This window comes from Amblyomma mixtum, chromosome 7 (genome assembly GCF_055824585.1).
Source record: "Amblyomma mixtum isolate Tamu chromosome 7, ASM5582458v1, whole genome shotgun sequence".
Lineage (NCBI taxonomy): Eukaryota > Metazoa > Arthropoda > Arachnida > Ixodida > Ixodidae > Amblyomma > Amblyomma mixtum.
In genome coordinates this window covers 70,731,002-70,747,515 of record NC_143018.1, presented here as the reverse complement: position 1 = coordinate 70,747,515, position 16,514 = coordinate 70,731,002, and the positions used below count along the sequence as shown (strand labels likewise).

The following is a 16,514-nucleotide window of genomic DNA, read 5'->3' as shown; positions in this document are numbered from 1 at the left end:
CAACTGTGATACGAGCAAATTTCTTGCAACCACCGTCTCGCAGCTGCCGCTGGCCCGACGTGGGGTCCGGCTCGCCTGGCGCCCGCTCACTTCGCTGCTGAAGGAGTCGCGGAAAGTGACCATACTATTATTTTATTGTGAGATGATGCTGTTGACTGCAAAGCGATGTGTAGAGTAAGCCTTTTATTATAGCTCAGGCGACTTCCGAAGCGCCGGCCGCTGCAGCTTCGATGCCAAACAGGCAATAGGCCTAGCGACGACCACGGCAGCCAGGCAGCAGCAGAGCTCGTCGCCCGGAGCGCCCGCGAGCGGTGCCGTTGCCGAAAGCTCGCAACATAAGCAGGCATGCTTTGTGGCTGCTCGAGAAGTATTTCTGATAACAAGGCGATCTTGCCTTGTGATATTTGTACTCCATCCCAAGCAGCGCTCAGGCATTGATGCACGGCGGCGAAGTGCGACACCGGTTGTGAGCGGAGCTTGGGTAGAGCGGCGCAGCGATGCTCACCGCTCCGTGTGTCCCTGCTTGTAGTGGGGCGGCAGTTCGTAAGCGACGATCGGTGCGGCACGTCGGCCAAATTTTAAAGGACACGCCGTTCAGAAACTGGGCGCTGAACCCTGACGACGACGACAGCTCGCTCACTTCCATCTTTCGGCAGACAGTGCCGAAGGGCAACATCTTGCCGAAGCCTGGCTTTGCAACCAACGACACAGCACGGCCGGTCCATTTTGATTGTGCATGCGACGGAGATCGCGACAGAAATCAGTAGTGCGGCGACTCCAAATCGCACCTCGGTTCTCGATTCGGTTCGACGGCGGCGCCGGCGGAGTGACACAAGCGGCACGAGCAGACGAAAACATTGTAAACCGGAAGTGCAGTAATAATTTCTGACACCCAACACACAATAACCGCGTAAATATGCATATAAACGACAACTCTCCTTGGTGAAATGCGAAATGGTTCCGTAAAGAGTAAGAATGTGAAATATCTAGAGCTTTTAGTTTGTTAAATATGCGATTTCACGTTGGCACCGCGAACCAATGATAGCCCTGCGCTGGTGACGTAAAGAGTACTAAAATGACGTAATGAGTACTGATTCGGGCGGAAGTTCACCGCCGCTGGTCGCCGCAAGGCTCGGGAGCAGCAGTTTTTGAAACTGTATTATAAATTATCTACTCGCTTTCGATGTATTGTACGCGGCTGAACGTTCAGTAGCCTACGCTCTACATAATGCAAGTATTTTTTTGCCAACCTCAGACACTCCTTTCAGGGACCCTTTAACGTGTGGGAAGACCTATGTTGGCCAGACTGGGCGCTGCATCAACGAGCGCTTGGGGGAACATGCCCGAAATTTATCAGATTTAAAGGATAAATATGCAGATTTGGTAGCGCATATTATGGGTTGCGACGGATGCGAGGCAAGATTGAGCCAGACTAAGATTCTTGGCAAAAGCGCAGATAAGAAGGCACGTGAATGTCTGGAGGCTTTTCACAAAAGGAAACTTGGCAATAGGTGTGTCAGCACGCCATCTGTTTCACTTTTTTCGTCAGAGTTCGAATTTTTTGATGCCGCCCTTAAATAATCTTGGTTAACTTTTTTGTTTTTGTTTTGGTTACCGCTTGCTCATGTGTGCGCTGTGATGGTCGCTTCGATATATTTACCTTTCCTGCCCTCCTCCTTTTTCAGTGAAAGGCGCTGCCTGGTTTCAATAAAATTAGTTGTGAGTTAGCGCTTTGTGTCTCGTCCTTGTCTTTTCGTAGTTTGCATGCTCTGGCGCTATTTTCTTCAAATCAAGTATGCACCAACTCGCCCAAAAAGAAGTGTTAATGGAGTGCCTTTAGCGAAAGTAACCCCCATGATGTCAACGGGGTTCAGAGTAGTGGGGCGGGGCCGTTTTTGTTAAGGAAAGAACGAGCGGGCTTTGATTTGAATTTTCGCAGCTTTTTGGGGCGCGCATGGCTCTAGTATTTTGCAGAGGTTATCTTCGATGCCTCATCTATGCAGTGGGCTTGTTTTTCAAAAATGTCCGGACCCTGGTCAGTGGCCCTTTAAGGGCATGCCCATCGAAAACAGTGGCGAAAATGCTATGCGCATGCAGGACGTTAACGGAAATAAAGATTTATTACCCTACACTTCCTCCCCTTTCCTAATCAATTTATTCTACGAGTTTGTGTAGATACTATAGCCAGTTTACTGGTGCAACGATCGCGCCCTTCGGTAAAGAAAATATAGAGCGAATATTGACGGTAAATTTATGTCACAGGTAAAAACTTACACCGCAATTGATAAGACTTTTTTGAAATTTCTATGAATAATCAGGATGTACGCCTATACTACGCGGGTAAATGTGGCCAAGATTCCAGCTTTCGCAAGAAAATACGCATAACAGCGCCTTCTACTCCCTACGAGGAGTGGCTGCGAATTAGATTGCTTTACGGACTGAGAATAAGTGCAAATATTCGATTCAGGGATCAAAGGGACCTTTATTGTTAGTTCAATGGAACAATGTACAGGAAGCTACAAGAATAATCATAACGAATAGACATTGGCATGCAAACTGCGAAGAGGCCGAACCATACTGAAAAGAATAGTTTGTCCTTATGCAGTAATAACGGACCTATAGATTTGAAAGTTTCGCGCACAGGTTTACAATAAAGGCAGAACAGAATGGCGCGCTTTTGAAATTATATTAATGGCGCCAGGGCGCTGAAACTGCTCAGTGAGCAGCAAAGACAAGGTGACCTCGGGCGTCTCTGTGTTGGAAGGTCTCGGGCGTATAGTCGACACAAACGAAGACTGGCTCTAACATGGGAGCGCAGCGGACGTGGAAGGAGCCCCGGCTGATTGACTCTATTCCTTCCCCACAGGTAGGTCCTTCAAGCGGCGGTCACCTCTAGTACAGCCTTTGTCGGGACTGTCGGGACCATCGGGTAGCGTCCCTCCGTTAGCAACTTCACGAGTCCCGGAGACATCGGGAAGCTTTTTGAAGTCTTCGGACAGTTGATTCAGGAGTTTCATGAGCCGAGGATGCACCTTTCCACCGCTCTCACAGACCTCGGCCAGAATGGCCTGCGTAGCACACAAGTGCTCCTCGAGAGTCTGACTCGGAGGCAATTCGGAGAGCAAATGCTGGACAAGGGTGCCTTGGCGGTCGTCGCTGCTCGCTCCGTCTTTGCATCCTTTGCAGCTGCATATGTGCACCATGAAATCACAAGGCCGGATGTCCAGCCGTCCGCAACGGAAGCACATCTTCGGGTGGTGGGTACAGTGCTTCAAGAAGTGCTCCTCAACGTGCCGAAGCTCACTGCGGTGCGTGCAGCCGTAATCGATGTTAGGGCAGTAGACGTGCAGAGTCCCCAGGTCCTTCGCGTTGAAGTTGACGCCACGCATACGGGATTTGGCTTCGCCTTCGGGGCAGGTGCTCACCCTTCTTTCCCTGCATTGGGCGTTGGCCTCTTTGGTGGTAGCATCCAGGCAGCTGGCGCATATAGCATTGCCGCACGGGGCAAGATACTGGACCGGCAGCACGTCATGGCACAGGCAACATGCCCGCGTATCGGGCAGCGGATCAACGAAAACGAGTGGGCGGCAGTCGACGAAGGAGTCGTATCCCCGCACGGTGTACCGAGGTCCGAAATGTTGGGCCTGCAACACCTGCGCAGGTGAATGGCATGAGTTTGAGCATCAGCAGTACTTGCAGAAGTGCCGCCATCCGAGAGTGTGAACGCAATTCTTCTAGTCGGTCTCGTTCAGCGCAATGATAGCGCAAAAAAAAAGAGCTAAACCTTTCGAAGATAACGATGCGTCTTAATACTAAAAGGTGTTGTAAGAGCGTGTAGACAGCAGACTGACAGCAGGATCCCGGCTGCCACTTGGCTCTTTGGATTCCGTGCAAACAGACTTGACCCATTTTCGCCGTTAAAACAAATAAAGCTGAAATAACTCAAACGGCCGCGCAGCGCACAAAACAATAAGCTTTCGTTAACGAGATTAAATGCAGAGTACCACATACCAAGCAGCCGAATTTTGCCATCAGATTGCGCCAGTAGCCAGCGTAATGATACGTCGTCCGTCATGTGGGACACGACATGATGCAAGCTTTAAGACCAGTTCGGTATCCTCTCGCAGGGAATTTTTGTTCCAGTGGTCGACTGTTGCGCTCCGCCACGTGGTACATTAAGGTGGCAGCTTGGGCTTGTTGGTAACACATGTCAACAAAAATAGCGCAGGAAGGAAGGAACAAGGACACGAAAGGACACACACTAGCGCTAATAGCCCGCGTGTGTGTCCTTGCTTGTCCTTGTTCTGTTCCTGCGCTATTTTTGTTGACACGTGGTACAGGTCGCGGGTTTACGCGCTTGGAAAAACCGCTACCGGTTCCAATTTTGTACCGCGTTTACTCGAATGTAACGCGGGGGCCGATTTTGTGGGTGCAAAACTAGACAAAAAAAATTGATTGTCGATTTGTGCAGTTAGGACTTGTGGGTTAGGTGAAATGCGAATTAGGTGCGTTAGCAATTTGGGTCTGAACACCGGAACGGAAGTGAAAACCAGTGTTCCCGGAAGGCTGTTGTTTGGATAGGGATAATGGGTTAATAACTCTATTGATCATTCTCTCCTTTAGATTCATAGATCTCTGGCAGTCCTTATACTACTCCTGGCGCAGTGATGCAGCGGACAAGCGATACGCCACTGCACTTCTATGGCAGGTGCTGCCATCGGTGGGATTTGCGTGGCTTGGGCTGGGTCGCGGCCCGGGTTCCCTTCGCGAGCAGCCTCTAGTGGTTTATTCAGCTCGAACCCGACATGGTAGGCAGGTTGCTCGACCAACACCAAGCAGAAAAACACACAACGCCTAAATGCGCGGAGTGGCCACTATAATTGCGAGCGCACTATCAAAGAAGTGCCCGATAGTAACCCGATTACCTAAAAAAATGACTTCCCTGTGGCTCATCTTGACAGGCAGGCGATGGCACGCGAGCCTTAACAAAGTACGACAGTTGCTATCAGCTGTTGTCGACGTAAGGTTTCACTGGCCTCCTTTTTTTTCTAAAGAGTCGAAAAAAAATAAGCACAGGTTCCCGCGCCGCACCATCAGAGCGTTAACCGGATGCTTTAGAGGTCTCGTCGTAAAAACAAAACTTCTCCCACTCGCTCAACCCCTCGTTCAACCATGCCCCCCGAGCCTCGGTGATCGTTCTCGACAGCATTTAAAGAAGCCGTCGTCAAAAGCGCGGAGCTGTCACAAAATGGCGCGGCCGGACGCCAGCTGAAGCGTAGCTAAAAGTGCATCACATGTACAAGTTTTCGTCGAACGTTGTTTATTCTGGCACACTGCGATTTAGCCCCAAACGCTTTCCTTCCTGTTTCAGGAATGCGCGTTTTTCCAGCAAGCAATTACCACAGGGAAGAAAAATAGAAGCAACGAAAAAGCTGGCGCGTGACCTGCACCGGCGCCTTATCAAACACAGCGCGAAACTCTACGCATGCCGCGCTGTCTGGTCAAAACCAGCGCGACGCACATCGTCTGCACTGACGCAAAGCGTTTCGAACTCTGTGCCATTAATGCCCGGAACGCTTCGGAGCTAGTATCACCATCAGTGCACATGTTTGTCGGTAAAAGACGAAACCGTGTACTCCGTGTACGCGAGCGCCTATTCCCTTGCAATAGCAGCGCCAAGCTTTTAAGTGCACCCGAACCGGATAACTAACTACCTTTCCCGATAACTACACTCTTAGAAAAAAAGGTAGTGAAAACGTAGTAACGGCTGCTGTTACAACCTTTTTTTAACCCTTACTACCTATGTACTATGTTGCTACGACCTTGTTACTACCTCGAAAGAAAATTAAGTATAACAAGGTAGTAACTTCTGCTGTTACTACGTTTTTTGGCAGTTACTACACTTGTACTACCTCATTATAACCCTGGTAGTATTCATTACTACCTTGATCTGGAAATGGATGATCGGAATATGCACATGTAGGTATACTAACATTCCCGGTGACATTGCTACTCAATGCCCCATGTTTTTATATAATGAAAAGAGTTTCCTAATTGGCAGCAAATCTAACAAAATTGCCAGTGCTGTTTTTTGTTTTCAATACAATATACGCAGCGCGTATGTGTTCCATTCTTTAGTTTAATTTCTTAATTGCACTTTTTCACCAACCCCAAGCTATTGTGCCTGACTTGTGCTCATTTTTCCTTCTGGTTTACTACAAGATGCACAAAAATGGGCGTTGAGTTTCTGATGTCATGTTCATGCACTCCTTGTGACACATTAGAAAGTCACCACGAAGTCGGGTATTCATGTCTTTCGACAATAAAAACTCAGCAGAGACTCTTTTTCGTTAACACAGAAGATTTCCTTATGTCATTGGCCATCAGCCACTGAAAGGTCCTTCTCAACAACATTGTTGTCCCGTGCGAGAATGTAGATGCTGCTGCTACATTTACACGCAATGAAAAGAACAAGAAACAACTGTGGCTGCACATATCACGGCACATAAGTTGACTAGTTAATGTATGGTGGCGTGGCGTAGTGGTTAGCGTGGTAGGATAGAAACAGGTTAGGGACAACTTGAGGATTGAAAGTCAAAGGTCGGCGGTTCGAATCGTACTGAAAGCAGGCAATTTTTTTTTTGCTTAGTTTTTTTTTATATTTTGGCTCTTATTTTGCACTATTACTATCTTATATGCATAAGATTCTAATGTCAAAAGTCATTAGATTATTTCTTAAGGTGTTTTCTCTCGAGAGGTAGTAAATGTTACTACCCCGCAGTTACTACGTACAGCTACTGAGAGGTAGTAAATGTTACTACCTTGCAGTTACTACGTACAGTTACTACCTAGGTAGTCATATATGTGACAGTCGTTACTACCCCAAAATGTAGTAACCTCAACTACCTTTTTTTTAGAGTGTACCGCAAACCGAGGGCGTCTACGAAAGCTGACTAGAACGAAATGAAGGCCTTTACGTCTCGTGTTCTACCACGTTTCTTCGTGACGGCGGGTTAGCCTACAAACTGCGCACGCGAGAGCGGGAAGACTTGAGTACCGGCGGCACTGAAGGAGAAATGTAAAAAAAAAAACAACGACCACATAACATAACATAACGAACATAAAAAGCGAGCACATAACGGACGTGAAATGAAGGCGCATAGATGACGGACGCAAGCCGTTCACGCGAAATAAAAGGCTGCTTGCTGTTTCATTGGTATTTCATGGTGAAAAATGGTTGGCAACAAGTACGGCGTTTGAGCAGCCTGTAAATTGACCAAGACCTGCAGCAAGGTGAGCCTGCAATGGTGGCCCTGCATATTTAGGCTGTGGAAGGAAACACGCAAAGCCGTACTTCCGGTGCGCCACGGCCGTGGGCTACGAGCGTGGCCTACGAGATCCCCTCTTTCACAGCCTTGTTACGACCGAATTTGAGACCCGCGATGATAACGGTGGCGGATTAAACAGCGGAAATTTCCAAAAGGTCGTTTGACCCCCAAGATTCCCCAACCTTCGAAGCTTCAGACCGTTTCCTCATCCCGGACGAGCCCCCTTGGTGATGCAACAACCGGCCACTCTACTTTCGAGCCCTAACAACTGGTGGCAGCGGTGGGATGCTGCTACCTGATTTATGATAGCCTGGAGTTCAATCCCCAGTGCCGCCGGGTACCCACCGGTGATACAATGGCTACAAGCTTTCCCCTGGTCTGGTGCTGGGCTCATTAGGGTGAAATACTTAAGTGGGTCTTTGACCCCATCTCGAGTAAAAGGAAAATGCCTTGTGCCATGGCGCTATTTGGCCACAGATACCCTCGCGCCATCAAAATTCATCAGTATATATCTGCCAAACTGGGCGTGGTGTCAATGAGCATGCGAGTGAACGCAAAAGATCGATGGGAAAGGCATAGGACTCGGTCGAGAGTGCACCCGCCCACTATCGCTCTTGCCATGACGACAGCGATAAAAACTGACAGCAACGACGTGAGGAAATAAAGGTTCTAACGAGGAGTAAGCGTAGATTAGCACATGAACTACTTGAAGATCTTTTTTTACCAAGCAGAGAGGCGACACTAGCATCAGCACCACTTCAGTCTCTCTGCGAGCAAGTGAATTCCGATTATTAAAGGATATGTGAAACATCTGTCTACATTTTTTACTCTACAATGAAGAAAAGAAAAATCCTCCCATGGCGCTCCTTGAGTCGTAGCTAGAACTCGATCGACATCAGCACGCGCCGAAACCACTCACGGACGGTCGGCTTCAAGCATTTGGTGATTGTAATAAAGGTGTCTTTGCTTCAGAGATGAATCAAATACAGCTGCGACTATGTACAGGTGCGGCCAGAAATATGCATGGAACACGCTTAGGAGATAACTTTCCTGATCCGTTATGTAGAAAATGTATGAAGGCGTATTACGTTTATAGCTTTGCAGTGGCACCATGCTGGGGTACGTGAAAAGTTAGTTCATAATTTTTGGCCAGGTAAGGCATGCGACCACCTATTTACGCGTTGGATTGTGATCGTGTGAAGCGCAGAATTATAAAAGCACAAGATTTTCCTGAAAACTACAAGAATACAGCAGAAAGAACTATCATGCATCTTAAGGCTCAGCTCCGCTTTTGAGAAGAGACGTTTCTCACACCACTGCAGGCATATCGGGCGTATTAAAAACGATGCAACGAATAGCCCACCGGCAATGTCGACTCCCCGAAAAAAAAAAAGACCTCTGAACACCTCTTGTGACGTCACCCACTTTTCCCCGTTAACTTTACCGCGGCATTAATTTACAACATAGCACTCAGCAAGCGACGGGCGCCAAGATGCGTGACGACAAATGTAGAGGCATTTGCTTTCTAGGAGGCCGTGCCACTGACGTGGACGATACTCGTTAGAATGCGCCCGAAAATTGGTTGCTGGGTTGTACTACAAACGACTGTGCGGGACAAGGAGCTTGCAACGCGCACTGCCACGCCCCAGTGGAGATGCCGCTGAGACGTCTTTGAGAAGTCTTTGAGATATGAAGGCCACAGAACGCGACGCTAGCGCTGGACACGAGAACTTGGTATTTCCATCCACCTTCTTAAACAGAAAAGAGCGCCGAGCATAGGGTTTTGGAAGTCCCAACATGCCACTTCAAGGATCCTCAAGGTCAAGGAGAAGAAGAGAAGACACCACTCGGTGATCTGACCATTAATAGATCGTTGACGAAATGAAGCTATATGACGATCATTACCCACCTCCTCATGGTCACTACTGGCGGAGGCAGACGCCAGTTCTTTCACGTCGTCGTCCTGCACAGGCATCGCATTCTGATGAGGCGAACCCATCTTCTTGATCCTAAAGGTCGTGAGCTTCAGCACACACGCTTGTCAGCTTGGCGGCGACGCCTATCAGTACACCGCGCTACGTGCTTCGCCTACTTTATGTGCAACAGCAGTCACGTGACGACCATGATGCTTTGCACATCGGGTGATGCTATGTCCTTCAGGAAATAGTCCTGTGAACACACACACAAAAAAATCGTTTATCGCCAGTGACACGGGTCATAACTAGATCGCGCAGATTTTTCAGCCTCGTCAGAAAATGAACATAGAAAGACGGGCACCGATTCTTCTTACGCCAAAGAGCGCCGCATTGCGCACAGACGCAGGAAGTAAGTAGATATACCCGCGATATCTCGAACTGCAAGTAAAGCTACGCGCAGTTTCAGGCCACCGTTTTCCTGCGCGCATGGGTCAATATATGCGTGCGTCACAGTGGCATGAGCTTGTGATTTAGCCTTACTTTGTTCGCGTAGGAAAAAATCAACCCGATGGCCTACCTACTAAAGCAAAGCCACATATTTACGCTAAGTAATTTTGTCATAAGAATGCAGCCGGATCGAGACATGTTGGCATGTACAGCGGGTCAAATCTTTAGCTGGCGTGCGTGACGGCCACGTTTTCCGTGCTGCTGCAGTTCATGACGGCGCAAACTTGCTAAGATATCAAATTTAAGCAGAGGCTTACTAAACTCCTGCTTAATATTGAGCTTTCCCCAAGTTTGATCGTCACAAAGTGCAGGAGCGCCGAAAAAGCGGCCGTCACGCGCGCCAGAAGGCCGGCTGTACAAGTGTGTGTCTCAACTGGAATGCATGTTCATTCGCCGGTTCTCGTTCGGCATTGATTAACACGCGTTTTCTCCGCACCCCACACAGCTCTCTTCCCGTCTCTTGACGATACTTCATCCTTTTTTTTCATAGCTTGCTGCTCTGCCCTTAATTGAACTTCAACACTCCTAACGCGATAGCAATAGAGTTATCGTCGCACCTAAACCCCGCTAATGTCCGGTGTCACGAAATACGCTTATTTGCCCAGAGCGATGACGTGACTTTGTGACGTCACCACAACCTATCAATTGTGATAGGTAAATTAATGAGCGGTCGAGATAAGTCGCGTGACCTTTGATGTCACCACAACCTGCCTACCTGGTTGAGAACCGCAAGGATCGAGAATCGGAATCAGAAATCAGAAAAAGGTGTGATAAATGCAAATGTCGGCACCATAACAGCGTAGCGAGTACCTGCTACTGCCGCTACAAGCCAGAATATGGCAATTGATGAGGCGACAATTGCGAAGAAACTGGCACGAACAAACAGCGAAGTTGACACAGAAGCCGCGACGAATGTGAACTCTAATCCATTCGCAATTCACCGGGCGATATAAGCGGCCCAGGTTTCGTTAGCCTCCCCGTTTCTGCCCCATAAGCTAATATTGGTGCTATGCAGCTTTCAAATGCTTTTTTCTTGAGAGGTACTGGTAAACTGCTTTTCATGAATTCAGAGTCACACGCTGCTCCTTCTTCAACATCGTGAGTTCCTTCGAGGACGCGGATTAGCCGGTGCGACAGAAGGTGGATTGAGTCTGCTCCATGACTTTATAGACGACATAAAGCCTTCCTCTTCCTCAAAAGCACACTCGAACGCCAGCCAAGTTCTCAGATGAGGCATTTCTCTTCCTTCCCTTGGATTGCTCGAACGGTGTTAGCAAACTTGAACTCCCACCATAGCTGAAGTGGTTGCCGAGCGAGGACAATGAGAATACGCTGAAAAATAACAAAAGGCACTGTCGTCTACCATGTCAATCGATCCGCGAGGGTTAGCTCCATGACAAAAAAGTAGTCCGTTGTTAAACTTTCCTTGTTACTTCGACAATAAGCTAATCACAAGGAAAAAAAAGTAAAAGCTCTGGAATTTTTATTTCTGGCTTCTTTCAAAGTCAAAGATTAAAAAAGATGATTTCAAGGGGTGCGCGAATATCAAATTTTTCGAATACGAATCGAATACGAATACTGAATTACGAATATTGAATCGAATATCGAATAATCAAGGACAGACGCATTTAACCACTACAAAACATTTATTTGAGCACCCAGGAACATTCACAGTTCAACTGTCAGTGATGAAATGAGCACAAAAGCTGTGTGTGGCTGCACAAAAAGCATCAAAGTCTCGAACATTGTTCTTAGAAGAGTGGAAATATCAGAGAACATGGCTAGTACACAACATTGACCAAGGCTAGCTTGCCATAAGCACAAAAGCGCGTTGCTGGGATGAATATAAAAGGTTGCCGCGAAGGAAAACCGGCTGCTCCACATGTTCAGGCAGAAGTAGTTCCATTCTAGCCGAAACGACTTCTCCAGCCACAGAAAATGCCCTCTCGATTGGCACTGAACTGGCTCGTATTGCGAGGTATTTCGGGCACACCTCTGACTATACCAGCTTCGCAGGTATAGCCACAAAGAAGCTCACCAGCGCAGTCAGCTACTGCATGGCCCAACGTTACGCATTGCTCTGGGCGCCGCCATGTTGTTATGTCTCTGTCGATAGGACTTGCGGACAGAAATGAAGGCCGGTGCTCGCAATAGAATATTCAGCTAGATACGAATATCCGCGTCGTGTCGAATATTCTCAACAACACGAATTTCGAATAGAATACGAATACTAAAAATATAATATTCGAATTATATTCGAAAATTTCGATTATTCGCACACCCCTAATGATTTCGTTTACTGTTGTGATTGGCTAGCGGAGTAATACAGGACGCCAGGCACCGTAGCCCAGTGTTAACTGCTGTTTCATTAAGTTGCATCCTGCTATAGATTGAGTGGATGGTTGAAGAAGGAAATATCTTTTGAAGCCGCCGGAAACGTGTTTTCGGTTAGCCTAGTATCTTTCTTGTTTATCTTCGTGTTATTTGGCTTGTCTCTTGGGCGCGTCTTGCTCAGCCTTCGCAGGAGAGAAATTAGCTCGTGCCTTATACGCTGGCTTCGCCCATCAAGGGACCACGAAGACCACGCATGCGCCGCTCCTGTTGCGACGCAGCACCAGGGGCTGAAGGAAAGTTTTGGCAATGTTTGCTTAAGTTCGACACCGACTTCTATCTTAGTTGTGGCGCCAAGATCACCCACGGTGCTTTGTCAACGGAAGCTAAAATCACTGCACGATTAAACACTCCAAATTATAGCCAAACCAATCAGACTGCCGCCAGTGGCTTCATCTCTTCCTTTCTTGTTTCTCTCTGTCCTGTATTGATATAAACATAATAGTCGGACGCAACTGAAGAACGAAGCGGCAGATAGGCATCAAAGGGGGCTCTCCAGATAATGACGTAAACCAATTTTCATGACGTCGCGGTTAATTCAATTGGGCCGTGGTTAAATCCCTTTCAGCTGCCACCTCCTTTGATGTCCCTTTAAAAGGTCCCAGGGGATTAATCATATTAGCGGTTGGACAGCCTCCTTTGAAGGGCATCTGCCGCTTAGTTTTCTAGTTGCGTCTGAGAACTCTTTCCTGATTGTTCTTTTCCGCGACCTTGTTTCTTCACCGATAGCTGTATATGCGTATAGCTACAGAGATACTTAAGGCCCCGCTAGTCTAGAACGATGGGGAAAATGGAGCAAAGAAAAAGAGATCAAACAAAAAGAGGGGAGATTGGTACATGAACGCATGGTGCGGTGGTGGCTCGCGTTTTGTTCAGACCAGGCCCAGCAGTGTAGCACGATTAGACACAATCTTTTATCGGTGATTCGAGCCACTTGAACCTTCACGCCTTGACCGCATGCTGTAGCTGTCTAACAGTCGCTGTTCACGTGTCTCCCAAAAGCAGGACTCCGCAGCGAACTGTTTCGCGTCCTCTTTGGACGCTTCGATCGCGGACAGCGAGGCGCTAGTTTGTTATCCATTTATGGTAGTCATGAACCGCACCCTATTTTGTTGCACGACATGTTGTGATAGGCGGAGACAACATCGAATGCCGATCAAGTAATCCTAGCGGCCACGGAGTTAGTGCAGTGTTTCGAAAACGAAAGCCACGGCACGATACCACGTACAATGTCTCCACATTCCAGGCAACTATGCTGTCAACCACAATGAGGGTCATTGTGGGGATGCTTCTTGGTAGCCAGCAATTATTGTGCTGACCGAATACAAGTTTATTATTTTTCTGTCGACAAAGATACTTTCAGACCGGAAGATTGTAAACACTACAGTTATGGTTACTATACGAGAAACACTCACATAACGTAGTGGAGATGCACTATGCCTCGGAGGACGAAAACGTACTTCTCAGTAAAAATATTTCAGCACTTTTCAAGCAATGCGCCGTTGAATTTGTGTCTCGCTCAAAAGTGATACTCCCGTGTTAATCAGGACGTCTGTTTCCTTTCCGTTTCGTTATTAGGCCAGTGTGAACGTGCCTTAAAGGTGCAGTGAAGAGGAATCTGAACTCGTCTTTTTGCCGCGGGAACTCGAGCTACACGTTCCCAAGCATTCTTAGAAACCGCGACTTATTGCCCTGTGTGGCCGATTTCCCTAATTAAATCGAATTAACGTCCTGCTACCGCCTTCTATTTTTAATTCTCCCCGTACGGTGGGCGGAGTCGACCAACGAGTGGAGTGCCTTTCAGCCAGCTACGTGGAGCCTTTGCTATCGCTTTATTTTGTTTTTTGGGTTTCCTTGAATAAATAGTTTCATTCGCAGATAATATAGCCGCAAAATAAGCCCGCAGAAATAAAAATACGCTCGCACTATTTGCTACTACGGATTACTACGTATTACTCCGCCGATGGCAGAGCGGTGTCATGACCGGTATGTAAACAGCCGAAGAGATATTAAGGCACAGATTCCATCGTCCGGGATGGTCACGGTGGCGGTAACAGTAGCGGCAATGGGCACCCTGCACATCTAAAGCCCCACCTCGATGGACACTTCTGAGGCGTACACGCGAAGCGCCTGCGCGCCCAGCACGTGCCGCGACGGGTGTCGAAAAGTGGCATGCACCTCCACGCTCCAGGTGCTGGCTCGCTCCTCCTCGCGAGCCGTCTGAAAAAAATGTCAAGCCGTGAACAAAAGATGGTTCGGGAGCTGCAAAGATTCCAGGAAAATTTAGGGGAGGCTGAAAGAGCTTCCAGCCATGAAGAAAAGAGTCCCCGAGAGCCCCGCGGTCCTCCCATTGTTGTAAACCGGACCGCGCTTCCGACGCGCGCGCGAGCGCCCGGGCGCGGGCGCCGATATCTGCCATGCACAGATATCTGCGCCCCTTTCGCGCCTGCTCACGCGTCGCGCCTTGCGCATGCGCAGACAGGCTCCAGCGGACGCCTGTGCGCGTGGGCGCTTCGCGTATAGACGCTTTTAGGGGCCCATCTCCATAGGTGCATCCGAGGCGCACGAGCGCAGCGCCTACGCCGGAGCCGGTCTGCGCATGCGCAACGCGCCGACGCGAGCCGGCGCTGGCGCTTGGCAAATATCTGTCCATGTCAGATATTCGCGCCTCGCTCGCGCCGGCGCCCAGGGTTGCCGTTGGTGGCTACTTTGCGCCAAATTGGCTACTTTTCGACCCCGTCTGGCGGTGAAAATTTCAAGTTGGCTCCTTGGCTATTTTCTGGCTACTTTGAACTTCTATTTTGGCGCATTTACTAGCCATTTTTTTGCAATTGCATATACAATAGTAAGCAAGAACAATTATTTCCAAGCTTTGCTGTCCTCATGGCTGTCCTGGTCGCCTTGACGTGCGCGCGCGTCCTCGACGCGTATATTCTCTCCGCCGGCGGTGCGCACATAGAGCTATTATACCAACTCGCAGACGCGGGTGCGCAGACGCGGGGACTCTGGGTGATGGCAATACCTCCTAGAAAGACTTTCTAGGAGGTATTGGTGATGGGCGCACGTCGAAGGAAAGCCCGCGAGGACGTTGCGCGCCATCTGGAGAAAATAACGCTAATTCAAGTGCACGGCGAAGCAAAGGCCGCGCGGACGCTGCGCCCTATCTGGAGAAAATAACGCTCATCTAGAATACTTTCTCCGTTAAGATCATGCATCCGAAACCATGCGTTTAGGTGCAGCCGTGTGAACGGCATGACACCAGGAGAGGAACGAGCAGCACGGTACCGGTGAAATAACACTTGTGTACCACAAGGAGACAAAGCTTCTGTTTTTGTGCCTTCGGCTTGCCGACACCGGCGTCTACCATGGGATAAGACGCAAGAGCAAAGCGCACGTTTCGAGAAGAATGGAAAAAGGGCGAGCAAGAGGCCCAAAATTCCGTGTTCTTTATTTACTCTGTGTTTTGGTGTGGATTCAAAATGATATTATTTATTGTTCATTAATAAAAGTAGCTTATAATAATGGTTCTTTTCTACTTGGCTACAAATTTGGCGCCAAGATCAGGTGGGGTGGCTACTTTTGGCTACTTTTAGCTTCAGTTCTGGCTGTTATTGAAAAATTCCCAACGGCAACCCTGCCGGCGCCGGAAGTCGCCGCTGGTTTGCGGTCGGTGTAACCAATCAGAGAACGCAGTTCTCTCGGCATCCGGTACGGCCCTTCGCGCCGTTTGCTTCGCCGAGCCGAGCTGAACGCGGTAGCAGCGACAGGTCATCGAGTTGCATATGTTTTCCGACGCTTGTCACGGTGTGGCGCTGTTCGCGTAAGCGCTGCTCTGGTGCGCCTCGGATGTGTCCATGGAGATGGGCCTATCATGGGGGCTGCCATTTTTGATCATGTGATCACGCCGCCATTACTCGCCTCCTGACCTCTCGGCGCGCGCCTCGTCGCGACGGCTGATGCGTCTGATGTTTCGGTTCCGACTGACAGTGTTTCGGCTGATACGGTTGTAAAGGAGTGGGAAGACGACACTGAGGTTGGTCCGAAGCTTCAAAGGACATGTGAAAACCCTAATTTGATCACTTTAGGCGCGAAAACGTGATAGGGCTTCATGTCGCGGAGAGCCGCTGAGCTCTCCGCCTGTTCATGGCCAGGATTCTGATTCATGCGCCCCTAGTTCACAAATCTGCCACCACGCGCCGCATGAAGTTGAGCTCCTCCTTCTCCTCTTACATTCCTCCTTCCTGGGTTGGGGGAGAGAAGCCTTCACCTTCCCGCATTCTCCACTTTGTGTGCGCTCCCATCACGTGAACCCAACTTTTCGGTGCCCCAGCAGAGATTCTCTTTATTCTTTTGTCACCCAGCGTATTCAAGG

At 48.8% G+C, this 16,514-nt stretch overlaps 1 protein-coding gene across 1 annotated transcript; it reads right to left on the bottom strand.

Annotated features, from left to right (window-relative positions):
- Positions 1–2,630: 2,630 nt before the first annotated feature.
- LOC149336416 (TNF receptor-associated factor 6-like) lies at positions 2,631–9,880 on the bottom strand. Its single transcript, XM_089554711.1, has 2 exons — positions 9,238–9,880; positions 2,631–3,653 (listed from the first exon to the last, which is right to left on the bottom strand). Exons 1-2 carry the CDS (start codon positions 9,325–9,327, stop codon positions 2,850–2,852), a joined length of 894 nt encoding a protein of 297 aa, XP_089410837.1. The 5' UTR covers positions 9,328–9,880; the 3' UTR covers positions 2,631–2,849.
- Between the last annotated feature and the right edge of the window lie 6,634 nt (positions 9,881–16,514).